Source organism: Notamacropus eugenii, chromosome 1 (genome assembly GCF_028372415.1).
Source record: "Notamacropus eugenii isolate mMacEug1 chromosome 1, mMacEug1.pri_v2, whole genome shotgun sequence".
NCBI classification, from domain to species: Eukaryota; Metazoa; Chordata; class Mammalia; order Diprotodontia; family Macropodidae; genus Notamacropus; species Notamacropus eugenii.
Window position 1 is genome coordinate 90,439,079 of NC_092872.1, and position 19,962 is coordinate 90,459,040.

General features: G+C 38.1%; 1 protein-coding gene and 1 pseudogene across 1 annotated transcript; one reads left to right on the forward strand and one right to left on the reverse strand.

Moving 5' to 3' along the window:
• Positions 1 to 276: 276 nt before the first annotated feature.
• On the reverse strand, positions 277 to 17,566 carry TVP23A (trans-golgi network vesicle protein 23 homolog A). Its single transcript, XM_072609127.1, has 7 exons — positions 17,357 to 17,566; positions 16,035 to 16,114; positions 3,312 to 3,456; positions 2,433 to 2,522; positions 2,097 to 2,225; positions 1,626 to 1,754; positions 277 to 889 (listed from the first exon to the last, which is right to left on the reverse strand). Exons 1-7 carry the CDS (start codon positions 17,471 to 17,473, stop codon positions 830 to 832), a joined length of 750 nt encoding a protein of 249 aa, XP_072465228.1. The 5' UTR covers positions 17,474 to 17,566; the 3' UTR covers positions 277 to 829.
• Positions 11,438 to 11,965, forward strand: LOC140504325 (cytosolic iron-sulfur assembly component 2A pseudogene; annotated as a pseudogene).
• Positions 17,567 to 19,962: the final 2,396 nt, after the last annotated feature.

Consider the following 19,962-nt stretch of genomic DNA (forward strand, 5'->3'; position numbering starts at 1 on the left):
TAAATTCATATATTCAGTATTCTTTAAGAATCCACCTACCCAGATGGCATTCATTCTGTACCTTTGTATAAGGTCTCCACTAGCAGTTTATGTTACATTTTACAATGTGGCTTACATTTTCCTTAGATTTTGTAAAACTAAAGTTTATTGGAGAGAAGGGGAAGAGAGGTAAGCATTGACATACACTGTCAGCTCTTAACTGATGCTACCATTTATAAAACTGCTAAAGAGTGTCAGAATTACCAACTATGTTTTTAATCAGGAAAATCCAACAAATGGTTATTTCTATATTTAATAAACTCTTGAGTACCTGTGCATCAGGCACTGAGGAAGATACAGACAACTGAGTATCCTGTCTAGTTTGGACAATAACACTATTTTGCATTTATTTGTACAGAAGTTTACAAAGTGCTTTTACATATATTCTCATTTGATCCTCATAACACTGAGAAGCATAATATATATTAACCTGATATAATAATAAATAGTAGGTAGTTTAGTTCATATTTGAACCAGTCATCTTAGTCCAGCATTGTTCTATTCTACTAGCAAGAAGATGTCAAAAGATGGTATATAAGTGCCATAGAACCAATACTTATTTAAGAGTTATGAATTCATAGAAGGCCAGTATAGTGGGAGCAGCCAAGAAAAGCTTCAGTGGGGTGGACAGATGTGGATTAGATGAGACCCAAGTCAAGAAGTATGTGTAGCTTATTCAAGATACAATAAGACCAGGAAGACTGGAAAGGAGCCAGGTTACACAGTGGACCACAAATGCTAGTTTACTGTTACAGCCTTATTCTGGAGGGAATGAAGAGCTGCTTTTCATTTAATGTTTGTGTATTTCCATTCTCTCTAGACCAGGCTTTTGAAATTCATCTTGACACTCCTGTAAAATGGAAAATATGTTGATGTTTCATTACTATGTATGCAGAGAGAAATAAGCATAATTTCAGCATACAAAACATTTGCTCATTACTTAAGTATTAAGAAAGGGATTACTACTCCACAGTACTATTGTATTAATTAGTATCATCATAAAACATCACGATTTGGAAATAAAAGGTATTCCATAGCTAATTTCTTCAAAATTTAAAATCAACATATCTAGATGTATTTACCAGAAGATTCTAATCTTATTAAGTGGGAAGTTTGGGGTTTCATCTTTCCTTCTTAATAGTATTTAAATCTTTTGAAACTTAACAGTACTAGCTTGGCTTACATGTAAACTATTAAAAACTTGAGGTGTGGTATGTAGACACATAAAGTGACTCTTTCCTTGGGGCAGCTCGGTGGTGCAGTGGATAGAGCACTAGTGCAGGAGTCAGGAGGACCTCAGACCCTTGACACTCACTAGCTGTGTGACCTTGGGCAAGTCACTTAACCCCAACTACCCCATCCTGGATCATCTCCAGTCATCCTGATGAACATCTGGTCACTGGATTCAAATGGCCCTGGAGGAGAAGTGAGGCTGGTGATCTGAACAGTCCTCCCTCACTCAAAGCAAAGTCAAGTGCAAGTCATGTCATCATGTCTCTGATGGCATGGTCTCCTTCGGCAATGAAGGGCGAACACGCTCCAGGGCTTTAGCCCAAACTCAAGATATAGAACTACCTCCGACTTACTCTCTGAAACACCGTCTGGGATAGAAACCTTGATGTGACTTTAGTGATACTTCTTTGTCCTCCTATTTTACAGTGGATGTAGCCATAGAGATTAGCAGTTTGGAGGGAGATTCCAGCAATCACAAGGGCCTGTTGAGGAAAAAAAATGTTTTTATTAAATACAAAAATCCTACTGATTTTTTCATTTCAACCACCTTGACCGGCTATTAATCTTGCCTCATTCTGTTTTCCAGAAAACTATGGAATGTGGTTTCATTGTACTATTAATATTTTGTTTCAACTTTGGATAAACCAGATCTTGGCAGGAAACAGGCTCATCTTTAAGTATACTTAAGTACTCTGACTCATGCACTCATCGTAACGGGCTGAGTGTTAGAGGCCGAATGCAGCCTTAAAATGGTATTTCAAAAACCCCACCACTCCTGTGACTACAAGATTTAAGAAAACAACATGGAGATGTTCGTGACTTACGAGCCATTTGAGCTTCAGGGAGAATAAGGTACTAAAGAAGAATACAGTCCAGATCAGTGGACAGATAATTAGACCAAGCCAGAAGATTCTAGCTTCAGCTTCTGTTCCAGTTGAATTATTTAAAGAGACCTGTTAAGAGAATGGATCAAATTAAAATGTGATATGTTGTGGTTTATATTGACTTGACTTGTACTATTCACAATATGCATGTACCAGAAAAGAGGCAGTAGGGATACATCTTGTGCAGGGCAGGAATCAAGACAGGTACAAGTCCTGAAACAAACCAATATAAAAATTTAACAATTTTTGGTTTCTCCTTAACTCAGTTCTTAATACCTTTTTGGCTTCAAAAATCCAATGACTTTTTCCATCTTCATCTATCTGGTTCCACCAGCGTAAGCCAACCATGAGTCTTCCTGTCACATTCTAATGAAAACGGACAAATCAACTATAAGATGCAGTTTTCTTTGAGCTCACTATTTATGTTATTACAAACATACCACACAGAAAGAGTAACTCCCTTTAATGGAAGGTAAAATGTAAGTCATATAATTAATAACTGTCATGGGGACAGAAAGGGAAGGGAGATTGAAACATGCTATTTTCTTAAAATGAGTTTTTAGTGACATCTGATTTTAAATTAAAAAAAAATAGAAGAGATAAAGTCTGATCCATCTATTTCAGGACCAACTTATAAAATGAGAGACACAGAATTATCCAGAATCTGGTGGATAACAGAGAACTGCCATCCTAGCTAAGGTTCATAAATGTGAGACTTCTTTGTTGCCATCAGTAAAGAAGTAAATACTGTAACTTTTCACCAGCTTTAGGTAACACTGTTTCCATATCCTTAAATATTTAATAGCAATTTTAACCAAAGTAGGAGTTTGGTGCAATGTATAGAGAGCTGGAACTATGGGACTTCATCTCAGATCACTTAAACAAGCAGTTAATTAAAATTAAGCAGTTAATCTCAGCACCCTGGGCAGTCCTCTAAGACTATAAACTGCAGAGGCGCCACCCCACATTGGGAGTTTGGTCATCCCAGCATTCCCTATATCAGTGAGATCTCAGATGTAGTCTCTATCCCAAACCTGTATCTTTATCCAAATTCTACTTTTTTAATATTCAAATGAATCAAAAAGTCACAATCAGAAGATAAAGATTATAAAATTATTGGAAACAAATCCATTGCTGGTGCAAGACTTGTCTTACCTTGACAGACCAAAAGTCAAAGGACAGAAGCAGGAGAATAGTGACAAAACAGGCAACAAAGCTTTTGCTGAACCAGTCACAGAACAAGTAGGTAATGATTGCACTCACGCGGAAAAAGAGGTGGAAAAAGGTGGCCAGTGGATGCCTAGGAAAATAATCCAGAACACTTACTAGCTTTAAGAGGTAAACAGGAAAACGCTGTTAATCCAGGCTTGCAGAGCCTGTCCCTGAAGTAGCATTATTCAAATGCAGATACTTTATTCCTTAATATATTTTATGACAGATAGAATTTTAGACTGTAGATTGGATGGAAATTAGCTAAATGTCTAATACAAAGCATTACTGATACTAACGCATCTTTTGTTGTTTTTTTAAAATAGATTTTTCAAATTGATATCTTGTGTTTTAACATTGTCTAGATTTTCCCCATGCTTCTACTCCTCCCCCTCCCCGAGTCATCCCTTACAACAGAAATTTTAGAAAGGGAAAAAAATTCAGCAATACTGATCAATTCGTCAAAAGAATATGAAGTTGTAGGCAATATTTCATACCCATGTAATCCCCTTCCCCCACCTTCTTGCTACAAAAATATTAAAGGAAAGGATCCTCTCATACCTCTCTTTGAGGACAAGCTTATTTGCTATAATGCTGCAACTTTCCTTTCTCATTTGTTTCATTATAGTTGTTCTTTCCATTTGCATTATTGTAACCATTGTGTAGATTGTTTTATTTTTTCTTTTAAAAAAATAATTTCATACTCCCAAGAGTTCAAAATGGAAGCTTCAGGACAGCCTGCCCTAAACAGTCATTTTTTTCTTAGGGTGTGTTATTCACTATTTTGTACAAGTAAAATAGTGAGTCATTTAAAAAAAAAATTCAAATGAAAACCAGCCTTCTCTCCCTCCCACTCTCTTTTAAGAAAGCAAGAAAGACAAAACCTCCTACAAATAGGTACAGTTAAATGAAAAAAAAAAATTCCCCTGTTCTCCATGACCAGAAAAAATTATGTCTCATTTTGAACTCTGACCATCATTTATTATCAAAAGGTGGTAATATGTTTCATTGTGATTCTTCTGGAATTGTGGTTGGTCATTGTGAAGATCAGAATTCCTAAATTTTTACAAAATGTATGTCTTCACAATGTTGTTACTATAGAAATTGTTTTCCTGGTTGTGTTCACTTCATTCTGTATCAGTTCATATAAGTTTTCCCAGGTTTCTCTGAAGTCATGCCCAACATTATTCCATACAGTGCAATAGTATTCCATCACATTCATAGACTTGTTCAGCCAGTCATCAACTGATGGGTACCCTTTCATTTTCTAATTCTTTGGCATCACAAAAAGAGCAGCTATTGTAAATATTTTAGTACACGACTCCTTTTTCTTTGATCTCTAAGGGGTTTGCATCTAATAACATTATCATTGGGCCAAAGGATTTAATAGCTTTGGGGGCATAATTCCAAATTGCTTTCCAGAACAACTGGACCAATTCTTAGCTGTTCCAAAAGTGCACTAATATACTTGTTTTCTCACAGTGCCTCCAGCATTTGTCATTTTCCTTTTTTGTATATCTGATGAGTGTAAAGAGGGAATTTTCATGTGACTAACGATGGCTTGGATTTATTTCTTCCTGCTTGTTTATATCTGCTGACTCCTTACCAATGGGGAAATAGCTCTTACTCATGTAAATTTAAACTTTTTGCCTATACATCTCATAAAGAGACCTTAGAGTAAATTACTACAAAAATTCCCCCTCTCCTCCATTATTCTCTCTGCTAATTTTAGCTTCATTGAGGTTTTTGGTGCAAAAAATGTTCTAATTCTGTGTAATTAAAATTGTCAGTGTTACCTTCTGTCATTCTCTCTATTTCTTGTTTGGGAAGCAGAGTTAAGTGACTTGCCCAAGGTTACACAGCAAGTGTCTGAGGCCAGATTTGAACTCAGGAAGATTAGTTTTCCTGACTCCAGACCCAGCACTCTATCTAGCTGCTTTTTCACCATTCAGCTGCTTTTTATCAAATTCCATATTATTATCACTGATTTGGATATAGTAAGTGGCACAAAAAGCATCAGAAGCTTCTTATTGGAATGTGTAACTGGAAAAGATGGTGGGATGGCCATGGATAAAGAAGAAAGAATAACAGGTGAGTGCTCTGTTGGGATCCATAGTTATTAAGTGAGCTCAAGGGAAGTCCTCAGCATTGCAGGACCTCTCCGGGGAATTTATGGAAAGACTGACAAGAACCTCACAGAATGGGAAGGTGATGATTTCAATCTGCACTGTCAGAGAGGGTCTAAACACTGATTAGCCCAATTTAATCAATGAATTAGACAATACATTTTTTTCCTTAGAATTACAGAATACTAAAGGTACTCAAAATAAGGATATGAAATATTAGGTCAGGAGAGATGATAAAGGAAAGTATTAGTAGTTGCTCAGACTACAAAACTGGTAAGAAGAAAGAATTTATGGGCTTATATGATATAGAGTTCATATCTGACCTAATGGCAGGGTAGGTGAATGCGTATTCAATACATATGCTTTAGGCTATATTTTTACTCATATTATTCCAAATCTGTTATGAAACAATAAGGATAATCTTAGCCACTGAGGTTTTTTTTTTTAATTGAGTTCTCAAGTTGTGATATATGAATGTAATGAAATACTATTATGCTATTAGAAATTATGAGCAGGCAGATTTCAGAAAAACCCACAAAAATTCCTATGAACTGATGCTGCATGAAGTAAGCAGAACCAGGAGAACACTGTACACAGTAACAGCCATACTGTGCAATGATCAACTGTGATAGACTTAGCTCTTCTCAGCAGTACGATGATCCAAGAAAATTCCAAAAAATTCATGACGGAAAATGCTATTCACATTCAGAGAAAGAACTGATGGAGTCTGGAGGCAGACCAAAGTATGCTATTTTCACTTTCTTTGGAGTTTTGTTTTGTTTTTTGTGGTTTTTACCTTTTGTTCTGTTTATAATGTGGAAATATATTTAACATGATTGCATCTAATCAGAACGCTTGCTGTCTTGGGGAGATGGGGAGACAGATTTGGAACTCAAAATCCTATAAAAAATGAATGTTGAAAACTATCTTTATATGTCATTGGAAAAATAAAATGCTATTTACATAAAAAAATAAAGATTGAGTTTTCATAATTTTTGGCAGTTGTATTATCTTTGTAAACTTTTAAAAGACAACCTTTAAAACATACCAAATGCTTAAATACTAGACAGTGAGACCTTGGTTAACTCTCATTTGATGTAAATACTCATTTCTCAAGTGTTTAAGTCAAATGAGACCTTTTTTTCTTCTAACCTTGTTAATTCTTTCTACTATATTGTTTCCTGCTTTAATTTGTACATTGGGCTAGAAATCATAAGATCATAGAAGCAAAGTTAGAAGGGTCTTCAGAGGACAGGAAGTACAACCCCCTCATTTCATATAGGAAATAGGCTCAGAGGAGTTAAATAACTTGCCCAGGGTCCCACAGCTAGTGACTAATGTCTGAGATGAGATTCTAACTAGGAGAAATCAATGTTATGTTATTATATTAATAATTATTAACTTTTGATCTACCCTTTTCCTTTTATTTTTGTTAAAATCCAACATCTGAAAAGGTCAGTAAGCTGTATCTAAGGGCATGGATGAGTAAGATTGTGCCTAGCACTCAAGGTACATGCTCATTTACTAGGTTGGGTGGAATCCTACCCAACTGGGAAACCCAGTTTCTGTTCAGAGTATAAACAGAATCCAGGCTGGATGAGTCTTTGCCTAGGGAAAGAACCCCCTCTCCTTGATCCTCCTCCATCAGAGTTTAGGGCAACTTAGCTCATTAAGAAGAAAAATAGCCATACAGTTGAGGATGGAAATGCCTTGAGACTGCCTCATGACCAAGCCACATTCTCAGCAGGAGGAACCGAAGACTTTTAACTTACCTTCTCATTAAATTCCACCAATCAGGGATGAGTTTTTCTTTCCTGGGGACTTTCCTTTCAGAAAGGATTTAAGGCACTTCAGGGTCCCCTGTAGGGTCTCTGGTTACTAAGAAAAACCCCTGACCATCGATTGATTACTAGCTAGCCTAATTAAAAAACTGATTATTAATTGCCCAGAAACTCTATCTCTTGGGGGTTTTATATGTGACATGAACGAGGTCTTCCCAACTCTATGTCCAGCACTTTCCACTACATAAAGCTGCCTCATACTAACTGAATGTTTCTGGAATAATTGAGGATCTTATGATAGTTCAGTCATTCCTGAGTATCAGCTATCTCTACAAATTTAAGAAATTGTCTGAAAATACACTGACCCTGAGTTATACCCCAGAAGTTTTTTTGATTCTTGACATCTACTTGTTTTCTTGTCTTGCTGTCTCCCTAAGGCTAGGTATGGGGAGGTGGGGGGAGTAGCAATAATTTTAGGGTCTCGGTCAACTGGATTCTGGTTAATCAAGGTTTTATTTAAGACATAAATATAAAGTACTATGTGACCCTTCTTAGACCATTTAGTCTTTTAGCTCTTTCAAACAAGTCTCTAAGATGCTGAACAGGGTTTCTTCACCTCACTGGTGTCACAGACCCCTTTGCTAGTCTGGAGAAGCCCTATGATTACCTTCTCAAAATGGTGCTTTTAGGTTTACAACAGAAACCAAATATATTGAAATGCTGTTATATATATATATATATATATGTATATTTATATATATGCATATATATGTGGCATATTGTATAAATTTATATGCACATATACGGAATATGTGTGTATATGTGTGTTCATAGATGTACACATGTACATGTGTATACACACATGCATATACGCACCAAGTTCACATAGCCCAAGTTAAGAACCTCTACTTTAAGACTCCAAGTTACATACCAGTGGCTGATTTGCATCTGTAGATATGATTCCCTTACCCTACACCAATGAAATCACAGGTCCAGACCAAAAATAAAAATGATCCCAAGAAAAACAGGATAGTTATTTCAATATGTTATTCTTTCAGAACAAGTCATATTAAAAGTTCTTTAGGGTCAGTTTATATCTCCCCAATCTCTAGAACTTCCTTTTTCATGCATACAGATCTTGTATTAGTAAAGTGTGTATACCCAACAGGTTTAAGCATTTCCCCTGCTTTCACCAAAAAAAAAAAAGATATTGCACTAAGGCAGAAGCAAAATCTTAAGTCAAAATATCTGTTCCTTCACAGAAGGGAGTAGATTTGCTTCTCAGCACTGCAAAAATATATAGGTTGTAACTCATAAAAATAAATAGGACAGGCTTTCCTTCTCTCCTTCTACATATTCCCTGCCCTACTCCTCAAAGCAAAGCCTATAGTCCTCTCTTATTTATGGAATCCAATCTAATCTCAGTCTGACTACTTTCTGCTACCTCCTCCCATCTCTGCTTCTTCATCATTCTACCTTATTTTTCATTTCTTCGCCCAGCAGAACCTTTCCTTTTCTACCAAGAAGAATTCATCACTTTCCTTATAACATATAAATCAAATAATTTGTTATAGATTTAAACTAATGAGCCAAGCAGTTCTTCTCTATTTGACAGTTAATATGTCAGTGTCTGAATATGGGGACACATGTTGAAAGGGGGAAACGAAATTACTTAATTAAAGTGTTGTCAAGGTTGATAACATTAGGTTTGTTTGTCCACTTTTAAAACAAATGTTATTTCCTACTGGGGTCAAGTTACTTGACAGATTAAAAATAGTGTTACTGTCATAACTACTATAGAAAAAAAGTGTTGCTATACTCAGCTATAAAAGTCACATACTGTTAAGTACATCCATAATGAAAGAAAATACCAGTTTAGCTGCCCCTTCAGAAATTACATGCTCCTTCTAATTCAGTAAAGCAGGCTTCTATTTTAAAGACATATTAAAAGGACTGATACTCATCAAGACCAAAAACATCAGTATCCTTAAATTAGAAATAATAGAAATTAGACTATGACAATGGACAAGCCAAAGCTCTATATCTACACTGTTACGATTAACCATTTTTATTATTTTTAGCCAAAAAATTTAGTCAAACAATATAATTGACTGATTTTTTTACTCAATTGTCCTGTTTGAATTTATTAAATCCCTCACCATTATTACAGTGTGTTGTTGTGGTCTAGATTTCATTTCCTTCCCACATTTTGCTAAAGATGGCATCACATCTCCCTACTCCTCCTCCTCCATCCAAATTAGGGAAAATGCTCTATTTCTGACCTCCTTGGTACTACTAAGTAGGTAACATAAATGGTCATAATAATACGTTCTACATTCCCACTAAAGGTCAGAATAATAAAGATTTGGGCACAGAAATTAATCAAAGTTTGTACTCCCTTCTCAATCACCACATATTACTTTTCTCACTTGTTTTCTGTTCTATAAAGTGACATCACACTTTTGATGCCTGCAGTAACTGTCAGAAGATGAATGAACAATTCAATAAAGGGAAACAAAATAGGCAGATTCGGTTTGGGCAATCTTTTCTTCACGTTACTGGAGCTGCTGCAAACATTGTAGGGTCTTCTTTGGGGGGGGCAGGGAAGTGTTGGGATTTAATCTGGGGAAGATCTCAATCATGGGGCTGTTCAGTAGCACAAAGCCAAACCTTTTATTCAACTGTCCGATGTGAATATATGAATATGGTGGCTTCAAAATGCAACATGCCATAAAGGCATGTTGGCACACAAGCACGTAGACTAATTAGAGGACACTTTAACAGGAGGATACCTTAAATACTATATTTAAGCCAAGGACTGCTTCAAATAAGTACTAACTTTTGCACAAGTAAACAAGAGTCAACAGAAAAATTAAAAAATGTAATTAAACCAAAAGGATAAGATATATCCTAGAGAACTGCAGCCTATCATCTTAAATTAGGGAAGGGGGCTTTAAGAAGGAACTTGAATGTAACTAAGACAACTCATTTTTATAGATTCAACAAAGCATTTATTAAATACCTATAATGTGTGGACTTCTGGTGTTTGTGATTCACAAGCTACAGGGCTGGACATTTACTTCAATTCCCCCCCACCCCATGCTAAAAAAAAAAAAAAAGAGGCTAAGAGGTTAAGGGAGAGATTAAGCCATAACATACAGACACAGAACAAGAAAGCAAGAAACCTCAAAAGATAATAATAGCCTTAAAAATTAACAACACAGAATGCTAATCCATAACACCCCTTTTTGGTGGCTCTACCCTGCCAGACTTTCTGCCATCAATGGATACACAAACCAATCCATAGACAATGCTTCTGGACACATTCAGGAATTTCCTTCCTGCAGAAAAATCTCTGCTGGCACATGCAAACCTGCCTTTCCCAAATTATCCTGTTGCAATAAGCAATGGAATAAGAAAGTTTTGAGAGGAAGATGAAGAGGTAGAGAAGAGGGGAAATCAGGTTTCATGCTGATTAAGTTGGCCTCTAGGTTAGCAAACCTTGGAGTTTAACACAAAGACTCTGGCTAGAACACCCAATTCAAGCTCCAGTAGCTTCACAAAAGGCAGCAGGCACTGATTTAGCACAATCAGGGAACTAAAGACTAAAGAGAACTGAGGCAGGAAGCTACTGTGCATGGCTGCACTGCAAAGAAACAGGTACTGAATTTTGATCCAGAAGAAAGTGGTACTGATATCTCAACTTATCTACTCCTGAACTTCTAAAAGAGACTAGGGGCAGAGGCCAAAACCACTGAAAAGCAAATACCCCAACAGGGGAGGAGGCTGAGGCAGCCCTGTAGCTAGTCCCAGAGATAAATGTGCCATCAAATGGGTAAGAGTCAGAAAGTTAAAAACAGGAAGAAGGGTAAAAGGACAAAAAATTTCAAGAGGAAGAAAATTCAATTAAAAATCAAAGAGATTAAATTGTAGAGAAGATGCTAAAATGAGAAGATATTCTTACCAAAACATCCAAAAGGTTATAAAATCTTCTAAATAAATATTTTTAAACAAAGGAAACTGAACCACCACCTGATAAAGCAAAAACCTTACAGATACCCAAAAGAGCATGAAACCTCACCACAATATTCCAGAACATTCAAGAAGGAAATCAGAATCTTGAGTGAAGTTAGAAAAGAACAAATGAGGAAACTGAAATATTTCATCTGGGGTAGTAGGATGATGGTGGCTCAGGTGGGACCCAGGGTAGTGGGATGGAGCTGTCCCAGATACCTTCCTGGACAATGAGCAGGGTTCTGTGGCTTTTGGCCTCTCTGAGCCAGGAGCTGCCTGTCAGACCCAGATCAGGGAAGAGAAAGTGCTACAGGTTCACTATCTAATTAAAATCATCCATGACCAAGAGAAGCCCAATACTTCAGAAGAACTGCAAGTGGTAACCGAAAGTTGTGTGGAAGTTAAGGAGATACACAAAGAACATTATCTGGTCATTATCAGGTCAACATCTACAGTATCTCATTGCTCTCTGGCCACTCTTATTGGGCTTTGCTTACAAGTAAAACTTCAGAGGAATTTACCTTTCAAACATAAGTTGGAAACCTACATCTCTGAAGGACCCTATTCCACAGAAGAAGATACAAATAAACAAATCAGTGACAATGAAAGAGTTGCAACTTTGATAGAGAACCCCAGATTTCAGGAAATTGTCAAACAGTGCATCATTGGGTCTGATTAGTAGCCTGAGAGTCATCAAATTGTAATCATTTGATACATTTGTCTAGCTCTTTGTTAAACAGAATGTCCTTTTATTACTTGGACAATTTGTACCATTTCCCAAACAAGACTTCATTATAAGGTAGCATCTATTATGTTAATGTATGTAACATTCTCAGGCTTGATCACGTTTGGTGATCAGAAGTAGAATATTTTCTAGTTACTGTGCATAAGACGCATCACTTTCTCAGATGCTCATTCTGACATCATACTATTCTTTGTCAGATCAACTATCCCTACTATATGCAGACAAATCAGGCTTTAATCATTACTCTGTAAAAGTAGAAATAAAATGCAGATGCTTCTTATAATAAAACTGTCTTACCATTTCAATGTTTATTGGAAAAAGAGCAAATGGCAGAATTTATGGTGTGCACAGAAGAAATAATTAGCAGAATTTAAAAAAAAAACTTGAATCTATAGTGGTCTCTCCAAGAAGTGAAAAAGAAAATAAAAGATGAGTAAAAACAAATAGACTGAAGCAAAGGACTATCTAAGAGAGAAAGAGAAAGAGAAAATCAAAAGACAAATACATTAAAAGAACACATGATCTCTATAGAAGAAAAAGGCATTGATCTCAAAGACAAGACATAGAGAGACAACTTCAGAGAACCTCCCAAAAGAACAAGACAAGTTGAAAAACTTGATCATCACAATGCAAGAAGTCATAAGAAAAACTTCTCAGAACTTCTAAATATAGAATACAAAGCAGCAATCAAAATAATCCACAGACCCCTTCCAGAAAAAAAAAAAAACCTATTACGCTTTAAAGTCTAAGATGCATAGAAGTAAAATTTAATAATTCCAATGATAAATTAGCAATTGACCAGCAGGATGACTTTCAAATATAAAGGAAAGAAGATCTGAACAAATATGAGACTTTTCTGCATCCATTAGAAAGCACAGAAGGGAAATGAATAACATCCCAAAAAGTCGAGACTTAAGATATAACCTAAAATGACGTACTCTACAAAATACCTATTAAATGCAAAGCACCGTGCCGAGAGGGAAATGCAGAGATGAATAAGACAAGTCGCTGTCTTCCAGGAGATTACAATCCAGTAGAAAACAACCCTGTCTTGGCTGTCAATGTTAGACCATAAACTCCTTCCCTCTCACATCATGCTATATATTCAAACTTAGCATATCATAAATGTTAAAGTGAAATAAATTTTAAAATCACCAATAAAAGAATCATTGACCTTCATACACATTCTCTTTCAATATGAAAACATTCTTAGGGGGAAAGACTAAGTCAACTTCATTTAATTCTGGGCTATTTCCTTCTTTCTAACTATTTGGGATTTGGCCTTATAATAGAAAGACTATTGGATTAGGAATCAGGCCCCTGACTCCAGTTCCTGATCTGGCAGGATCAGACTTTCTACCACAGATACACTTCATCTCTGTTTTCAGGTTCATATTATGTGTCCCAGTCACTGATGCTGTGACTTGACAGATGATAGATTCCTCTCATATTGCTGGTTCTCATTTCTGGATATTTGCTCAGACCAGCTGGACTCCACAGGCATCCACATATTCTTTAACATTTCTAGCACCCAAACTATTGTTTGTTTTTCCCTTCCCAGACACTGTCCCAAGTGTCGTGTGAGGTAGTAGTCATTCATATTTGAGTGAAAATTAGTTTAATCTGATTGCATTCTTCCTAACAGAAAGAATAGGAATTTTGTGGAGAAATACTCTTGGTGCATCAAACACATGGAGGTAGGAGAGGGGATCTAGGCAAAAGTTTATTATGGGGAGTGCTGGGCAGCCATAGAGTTATATCAGGGCACTAAGTGGCTTGAAGGTATGGCCACGTGAATACCAGAAAGAGAGAGGAAAAATAAAAATCAGACCAAAATCAGAGCCCCAGCATACCACAATCAAAATATATGGGATCTGGAGGACCTGGGATTTATTGCCTGGGTGACTGGTCGTATGCAAAGCGCTGCAAGTCTCTGAACTTCAGTTTCCAGAAAATGAATTTTGTGGAATTTCCATATTTCTATATTATGGAAATTTCCAATATGTCTATAAAATGAATTAATTTCCAGTTTCTATAAAATGAATAAGGTGGAACTGATGCCCTCTGATGTCTGTTATGGTTCAAATTCTTTGGTCCTCTAGCTTCAAGAGCTCTCAGAGGTTATCTACTCCCATTCTCTGTCTGATAAATATTTATCCAACTCCTTCCCTCTAAAAAATTCATAAATGACTATATTGCTTAAACACTTATAGTGATGGGGGAAGGAAATCATAAAAGAAAGCATTTCACTTCATAAACTCTTATGAAGTTTATCTGCTGAGCTGAAAGAAGTTTTTGTTCCTTGTAACTTCCATCCATTTGTTCTAATTCTGCCCTCTGGAGCCAAATACAAAACCTTCAGTTTTTCTAAGAAGAAAAGAGTGTTAAGATACCAAAAGAAATTAAAAGTTTGTCCACTCAACAAAAAAGTCTTGCTCTCTCACTTCTAAAAGTCAAATGGGAATGTTTCCTCCTTTTGGAAAATAAGGCCAAAGAGAGAAGTGGTAAGCCACCTAATCAACTAACGGAAAGCTTGCAAGTACAAGTTGGGTCCTTTAACCTCCTGTGATTTGAAGGAGAATCCACATCTTGGAGTGGAGTGAGATCCTTCCCCTCTATTTGAAGATATTCCTTAAGAAACCCTATCTAACTCTCTTTAAGAAACTCCCTTTACTTCTCTAATACCTGCCAAACTTGTGAGGTAAAGGTTCAGATATAATTGCATTTAGCTAATATGACAAATGACATAGTATGTGGATTTGGAGAGAATGTAAATGAGAATAGCAGGGCAGATATTATAAAGAGTAGATAAACCTTTATAAATCACATTGCAATTAAGAGGGAAAATGAAAAGTACAGTGAAGTAAGAGTTAGACATCCCAGGCTTTAGTCTTGAGTCATACATAAACTAGCAGTGTGACTTTGGGAAAACTATTTCACTTTTCCAGGCCCCAATTTCTTTTCCTATAAAATTTCTTTTTCTAAAATGATTTAGTGTATCTTTCAATGACCCACCAGAACGTACCCAAAATCTAAGTTACCCATCTTCCAGATGGCTTAGCTTCCACAATTTATTTCATGTTAAGGGAACACCATATAAAGGGAAGTTAAACCAAAAGAGATGCAAGGAGTTAATTTCATAATATGTCATTTCCTGCTTTAATCAAAGAGAACTGAAATTTGTTTAGTTCCTTGATTCTGTGGGTTATTTTCCTTGGTAATCATGAATGTTCCTTAAAATGAAATAATCTGATCTCTGTTGGAGCTGCTTACATTGTTACATTTCTTTATTTTTAAGTAGATTTTTGAAAGTCAAGAAAAAAGTAACTATGATTTATTTTCCAAAGTCAAAATCCAGGCAAGTTCTCTAAAACCTGATGGTTCTGATAAAACTCAATTCTATTTCAGGAAAACAAATGGCCTTCTAAAAGAGCAGATGGCATGATCATCAGATATTTCCTTTCCTTAGTTTATTTTATACTGTGCCCTTTTTATAAGAAGATATTGTCACCCCTATTATGGTAGGTACTTTGATTTATCTCTGTTGCAGCAATTTTCCCACTAAGGCTGTTCATATTCTGGAACCTAGTTCTCCTGATCAATGTTTTGATCTGTTGATATGGCCAGCTAGAGTTAGAAGGACCATTTCTGACCATAGGACAAAATTTTTGATGTAGAGAATCATCTAAATCATTTTATAGAAAAAGAAATTGGGACCTGGAAAAGTGAAATAGTTTTCCCAAAGTCACACCACTAGTTTATGTATGACTCAAGACTAAAGCCTGGGATGTCTAACTCTTACTTCACTGTACTTTTCATTTTCCCTCTTAATTGCAATGTGGTTTATAAAGGTTTATCTGCTCTTTATAATATCTGTCCTGCTATTCTCATTTTACATTTAAGACTCAGGGAAGGCAAATGAATTCCCTCAAATCAAACATCTATCCTTGTCACATAGCTAGAACTAAAATTTCCTAGGTTAGGAAAGACTATCTGAATTTACCTGATTTTAGCTTTCCTCAATTCCAATTCCTCTTCATTTCCGAAATCAAGAGACACATCCTCTGTGTCGTCCACCAGGGACTAGGAGAAAACAAAACCAGAAAAGCCATTACTATGGACTGAAAGAGTGCTGGATTCAGAGTTGAGATCAATCTGACTCCACCATATGTACAACCATGGGCAAGTCCCTTAATTTCTCTGGACATCTTTCCTCAATTGTGAAATGAAGAAGCTAGACTAAATGCCCTGTAAGATTTCTTTCATCTCTAGATTATTAATCTTATGATGTCATACATTTCTGCACCATATTATCTGTCCTATACCACATTAGTTCATAACTTTAGGAATCCCCTAGGTATACTGCCCATTGCTTTAAATTTATTCTGGCCTCTCATAAAGAATGAACAATAGGAACTATAGAGGGTCATACCCAAGTCACAGAGTTAGAGGTGGAAGGGATCTTAGTAGAGGTCATGAAACTCAACCACTTCATTTTACAGATGAGGAAACTGAGGACCAGAGAAGCACACACACACACACACACACACACACACACACACACAGCACATTCTAGTAAAAGTTCACTCTGTTAGGATCTCACACATTGTCCCACCTTACTGCTTTGAGTTCAGTCTCTTCTTTCATATTCAACCCTCGGCCCCATCACCCTCTCCAACTACTCCTCTATGAACTGCCCTTACCTACCTGAGACCACTACGTCTAGCCTTCATTAATCCCACACTACACAATGTCAAAGGGCCAACAACAACAATCCCATTTGTACCATAAGCTCTCTTATCTCCCTGCCTTATCGTCAGCCACTCAACAAGTAATGTATTAAGTGAAATGCCTACTATGTGCCAGGCACTGCGCTACTTCACGATCTCAGCCCCTCCCATTTCCCCATACCCCAGGCCCTCCCATCCTTCTCCTGCTGTCAGAGCCCTTCCTTTGTCTTTTCCTCAAGGCTCTCCCTCTTCTCTCTTCCCTCCCTTACCCTTCCCATTCCTTCCCTTCTACCCCAGCTCCAGCACCACTCATCCCTTTTCTTCCAGCCCATCTTTCCCTTCTTCTTCCTCTGCTTCCTCCTCCTTCCTCCATGGCCCCTCCCAACCCTTCACTTGATAACCCCTTCCAGCCCTACCCCCAGTCCCTCAAAACCCTCCTTCATCGCTCCCCACCCCCACCGTTTCTCAACCAGGATGCTCCCATTCTTCTCCCTCCTTTCCACAACATCCCCCGACTCCAGCCAAGCCTTCGAGGCCCCTCCCATCACTCTCTCATTTCCTGGGGCGGAGGCGACCCCATCCTCCATCACCTCACCTGCTTCATCTTCCCACCTGGCCACCCTGGGCCGGCCCAATCCTCTACTAGGTTGAGGCCTGGTTTTTTTCCCTCTCTTGACGTCCGGCCGCCACTGGGCAGAAGGGTCAGGGGCATAGGCGGGATGGGACGGAGGTGGGGAGGGCAGTGCGTTGAGCTCAGGCTGCGGAGGTACCAGTTGCTAAGGGGCCGCCCTCCACACCCCAGAGCGCAGGCGCAGGATTGGCTGTCCAGCGTACCGGAGACCTGGGCTGGGGGCGGGGCCTTGGCGAAAAGGGTTAAATAGGAAAGAGTGAGTGACCAATGAGCTGCTGGAGGATAGGTGGACGCTGGCTGAGGTGGGCTGGTGGTCCTGCTGTCCAGGTGGGGCGGGTGTTAGTGCTGTCCAGGCTTTGGGGAATCACAAAATCAGACTTTCAATAATTTGGGAAAATCGTAGAGGTAGCATAGTTGTTCTCGAAGAGGACTGTAACATCGCGAAAGTGATGTCCTATCTTGCTAATGTATTAGATAAAGTGAGTCAGTCTGTGCAGTCACCAGCCTCACTCTTGAACCATCTGGGTCCAGTGGCAAGATATAGACCAAAAGGACTGGAAACGGACCCAGATGCAGTGGGAGACCTTGGCCTTTGAAAGCTAAGGTGTTTCCCGTGTCTCAAGCATGATATTTAGAGTTGAAAGGGACCTTAGAGATCTAGTGCAACTCCCTAGTTTTGCAGTTGAGGAAACTAAGAACCAACCAATCCATCAGTCAATACTAAGTGCTTACCATGTGCCAGGCACTGTGCTAAGTGCCAAGCATACAAAGAGGCAAAAGGCAGTGACTGCTCTAAAGGACCTTACAATCTAATTCACCAGAGAGTTGAAGTGATTTAAGGTCTCACCAACAGTAAGCACTAGAACATAGGTCCTATGTTTCAGATGCATATCTCTTTCCACTATGCCTCTTCAGCTTGTCCAACAATTTGAACAGAAATACCCCCTGCTATTATCTCTAACAAACATCGGGACTCTGCTTGAAAACCTTCAGTGATAGGGGAGGGGTCTCACTCACCTGACAACTCATTCCACTTTTGCATGACTGAGGAGGAGGTAGGGGGAAAGAAATATTGAAGGACTATGAGTGGGAGCCATCAATGGAGGGTGAGATGACAGATAATTCATGAAGGGTAGAGGTGGAGATAGACGGAAAATTCATTTTTAAATCTCATGTCTAATCTAGCAGGATGCTGAATAAATCCCCCAACTCACACTGGCAGGTTGGACCCCTAGAGTGCAACTGACTCCGTTCCTGCTTTTCTTAGGGTTCTAGAGGTAACCCTGAAGAGTTATGATTTCTCATATGATCACAAACTGCCATCCAGTGAACTCCTCTCAGTATTGATCAACCAATTGACTTCAATTAGTTTTTATAAGACAGTATTTTCTGAAAAGGCATAGCAAGGACAGAAGTTACAAAAAAACATTCCCCAAACTAGAGAGGCACTGTCATCCCTTTTCATATAAAGTTCATAGGAGTGGAGTTCACGGGGTTTAAGAATGGGCAATAATTTAAAGAACTATACTATTGAGGCATATATACAGGGAATATGTGTAGCCAAGAGGATATATTGACCCTGGTCATCTGTCTCTCTTCTCACAGTCTTTACCAAGTTTAGTTTGGGGCCAGGTGTTGTCAATGGGAGAATCACTGCCTTGTTCAGGTGTGTTGGCTCCCTACAGGATTCAGTGTCTCAGCTGATGAGTCAACCCACTGCAGGGCTGGGTGAACTAGGTCACACAACTGCTGTGTGGTGGTCTCTGCTACCGACTCAGGTTACTCTGAGGAGCTGTGCTCTCACTTCTGACCTTTCAAAGCTTACAAGGTCATAGCCTGGTCAATCCTGTCTCCATATGTTCACTTACCAAGATCAGGAAGTAATAAATACTAAATTAGCAGGTACTACATACTCAGGGACATGTGGCAGCTAGGTGGGGAGATAAAGCAGCTTTCTGTTCCAAAAAGTCATAATCCTCACTATGTAACTCACTCAAAAGTCACTCTGCTCTAACATTTGGAATGTACATTCAGTGTCTCTAATGAGTTATCAATCCTTCCAGCCCCTAAGCCAATGAAAAATCTTTTCATTATCATATGGTATGGACTCTTGAGTCTTTTACGTCCAGCCTCTCCCTCTACAAGGTTCCGTGTTTTAGATTGGAAACAAGCAATGAATATCAATGTATGCTTTGTATAAACCACCAAAAAGGGCAGATCTAAGCATGCTTTAGGGATTTCTCATTAAATTGAGTGGTTTGATTAAGGAAGGTTCCAAAGCAAGGACATAGTTGGTAGGAGGAATCTGTTACTAATTTTCATGGAGGAAAAGAGTTTCATAAGCATACCATGACCCACTGCCAGAATTTTTCTTAAATAATGAATGACCAGACACCAGAGGGTTCAGAGTTGACTCATGAGCAGTCAGAGTAATGCTACTGGGTGAAGTAGAATCATCAATGAGAGTCTTTTACTTTATTATGAAAATCTTGTATCCCTTAACCCAATCTCCATACCTCCCCCCCCCCCCCCAATGCAATACACTCTTTGGAGGACTGGAGAGGGTAAAC

Coding starts and splice junctions, on each gene's coding strand:
- TVP23A (XM_072609127.1), bottom strand. CDS start 17,473: ATGCCCCTGACCCTTCTGCCCAGTGGCGGCCGGACGTCAAGAGAGGGA. Junction 3,457..16,034: donor TTGAGGAAAGCTAAAATCAG/GTAAATTCAGAT, acceptor TTATTTTCCTAG/GCATCCACTGGCCACCTTTT. Junction 1,755..2,096: donor CCCTGAAGCTCAAATGGCTC/GTAAGTCACGAA, acceptor TTTCCTCAACAG/GCCCTTGTGATTGCTGGAAT.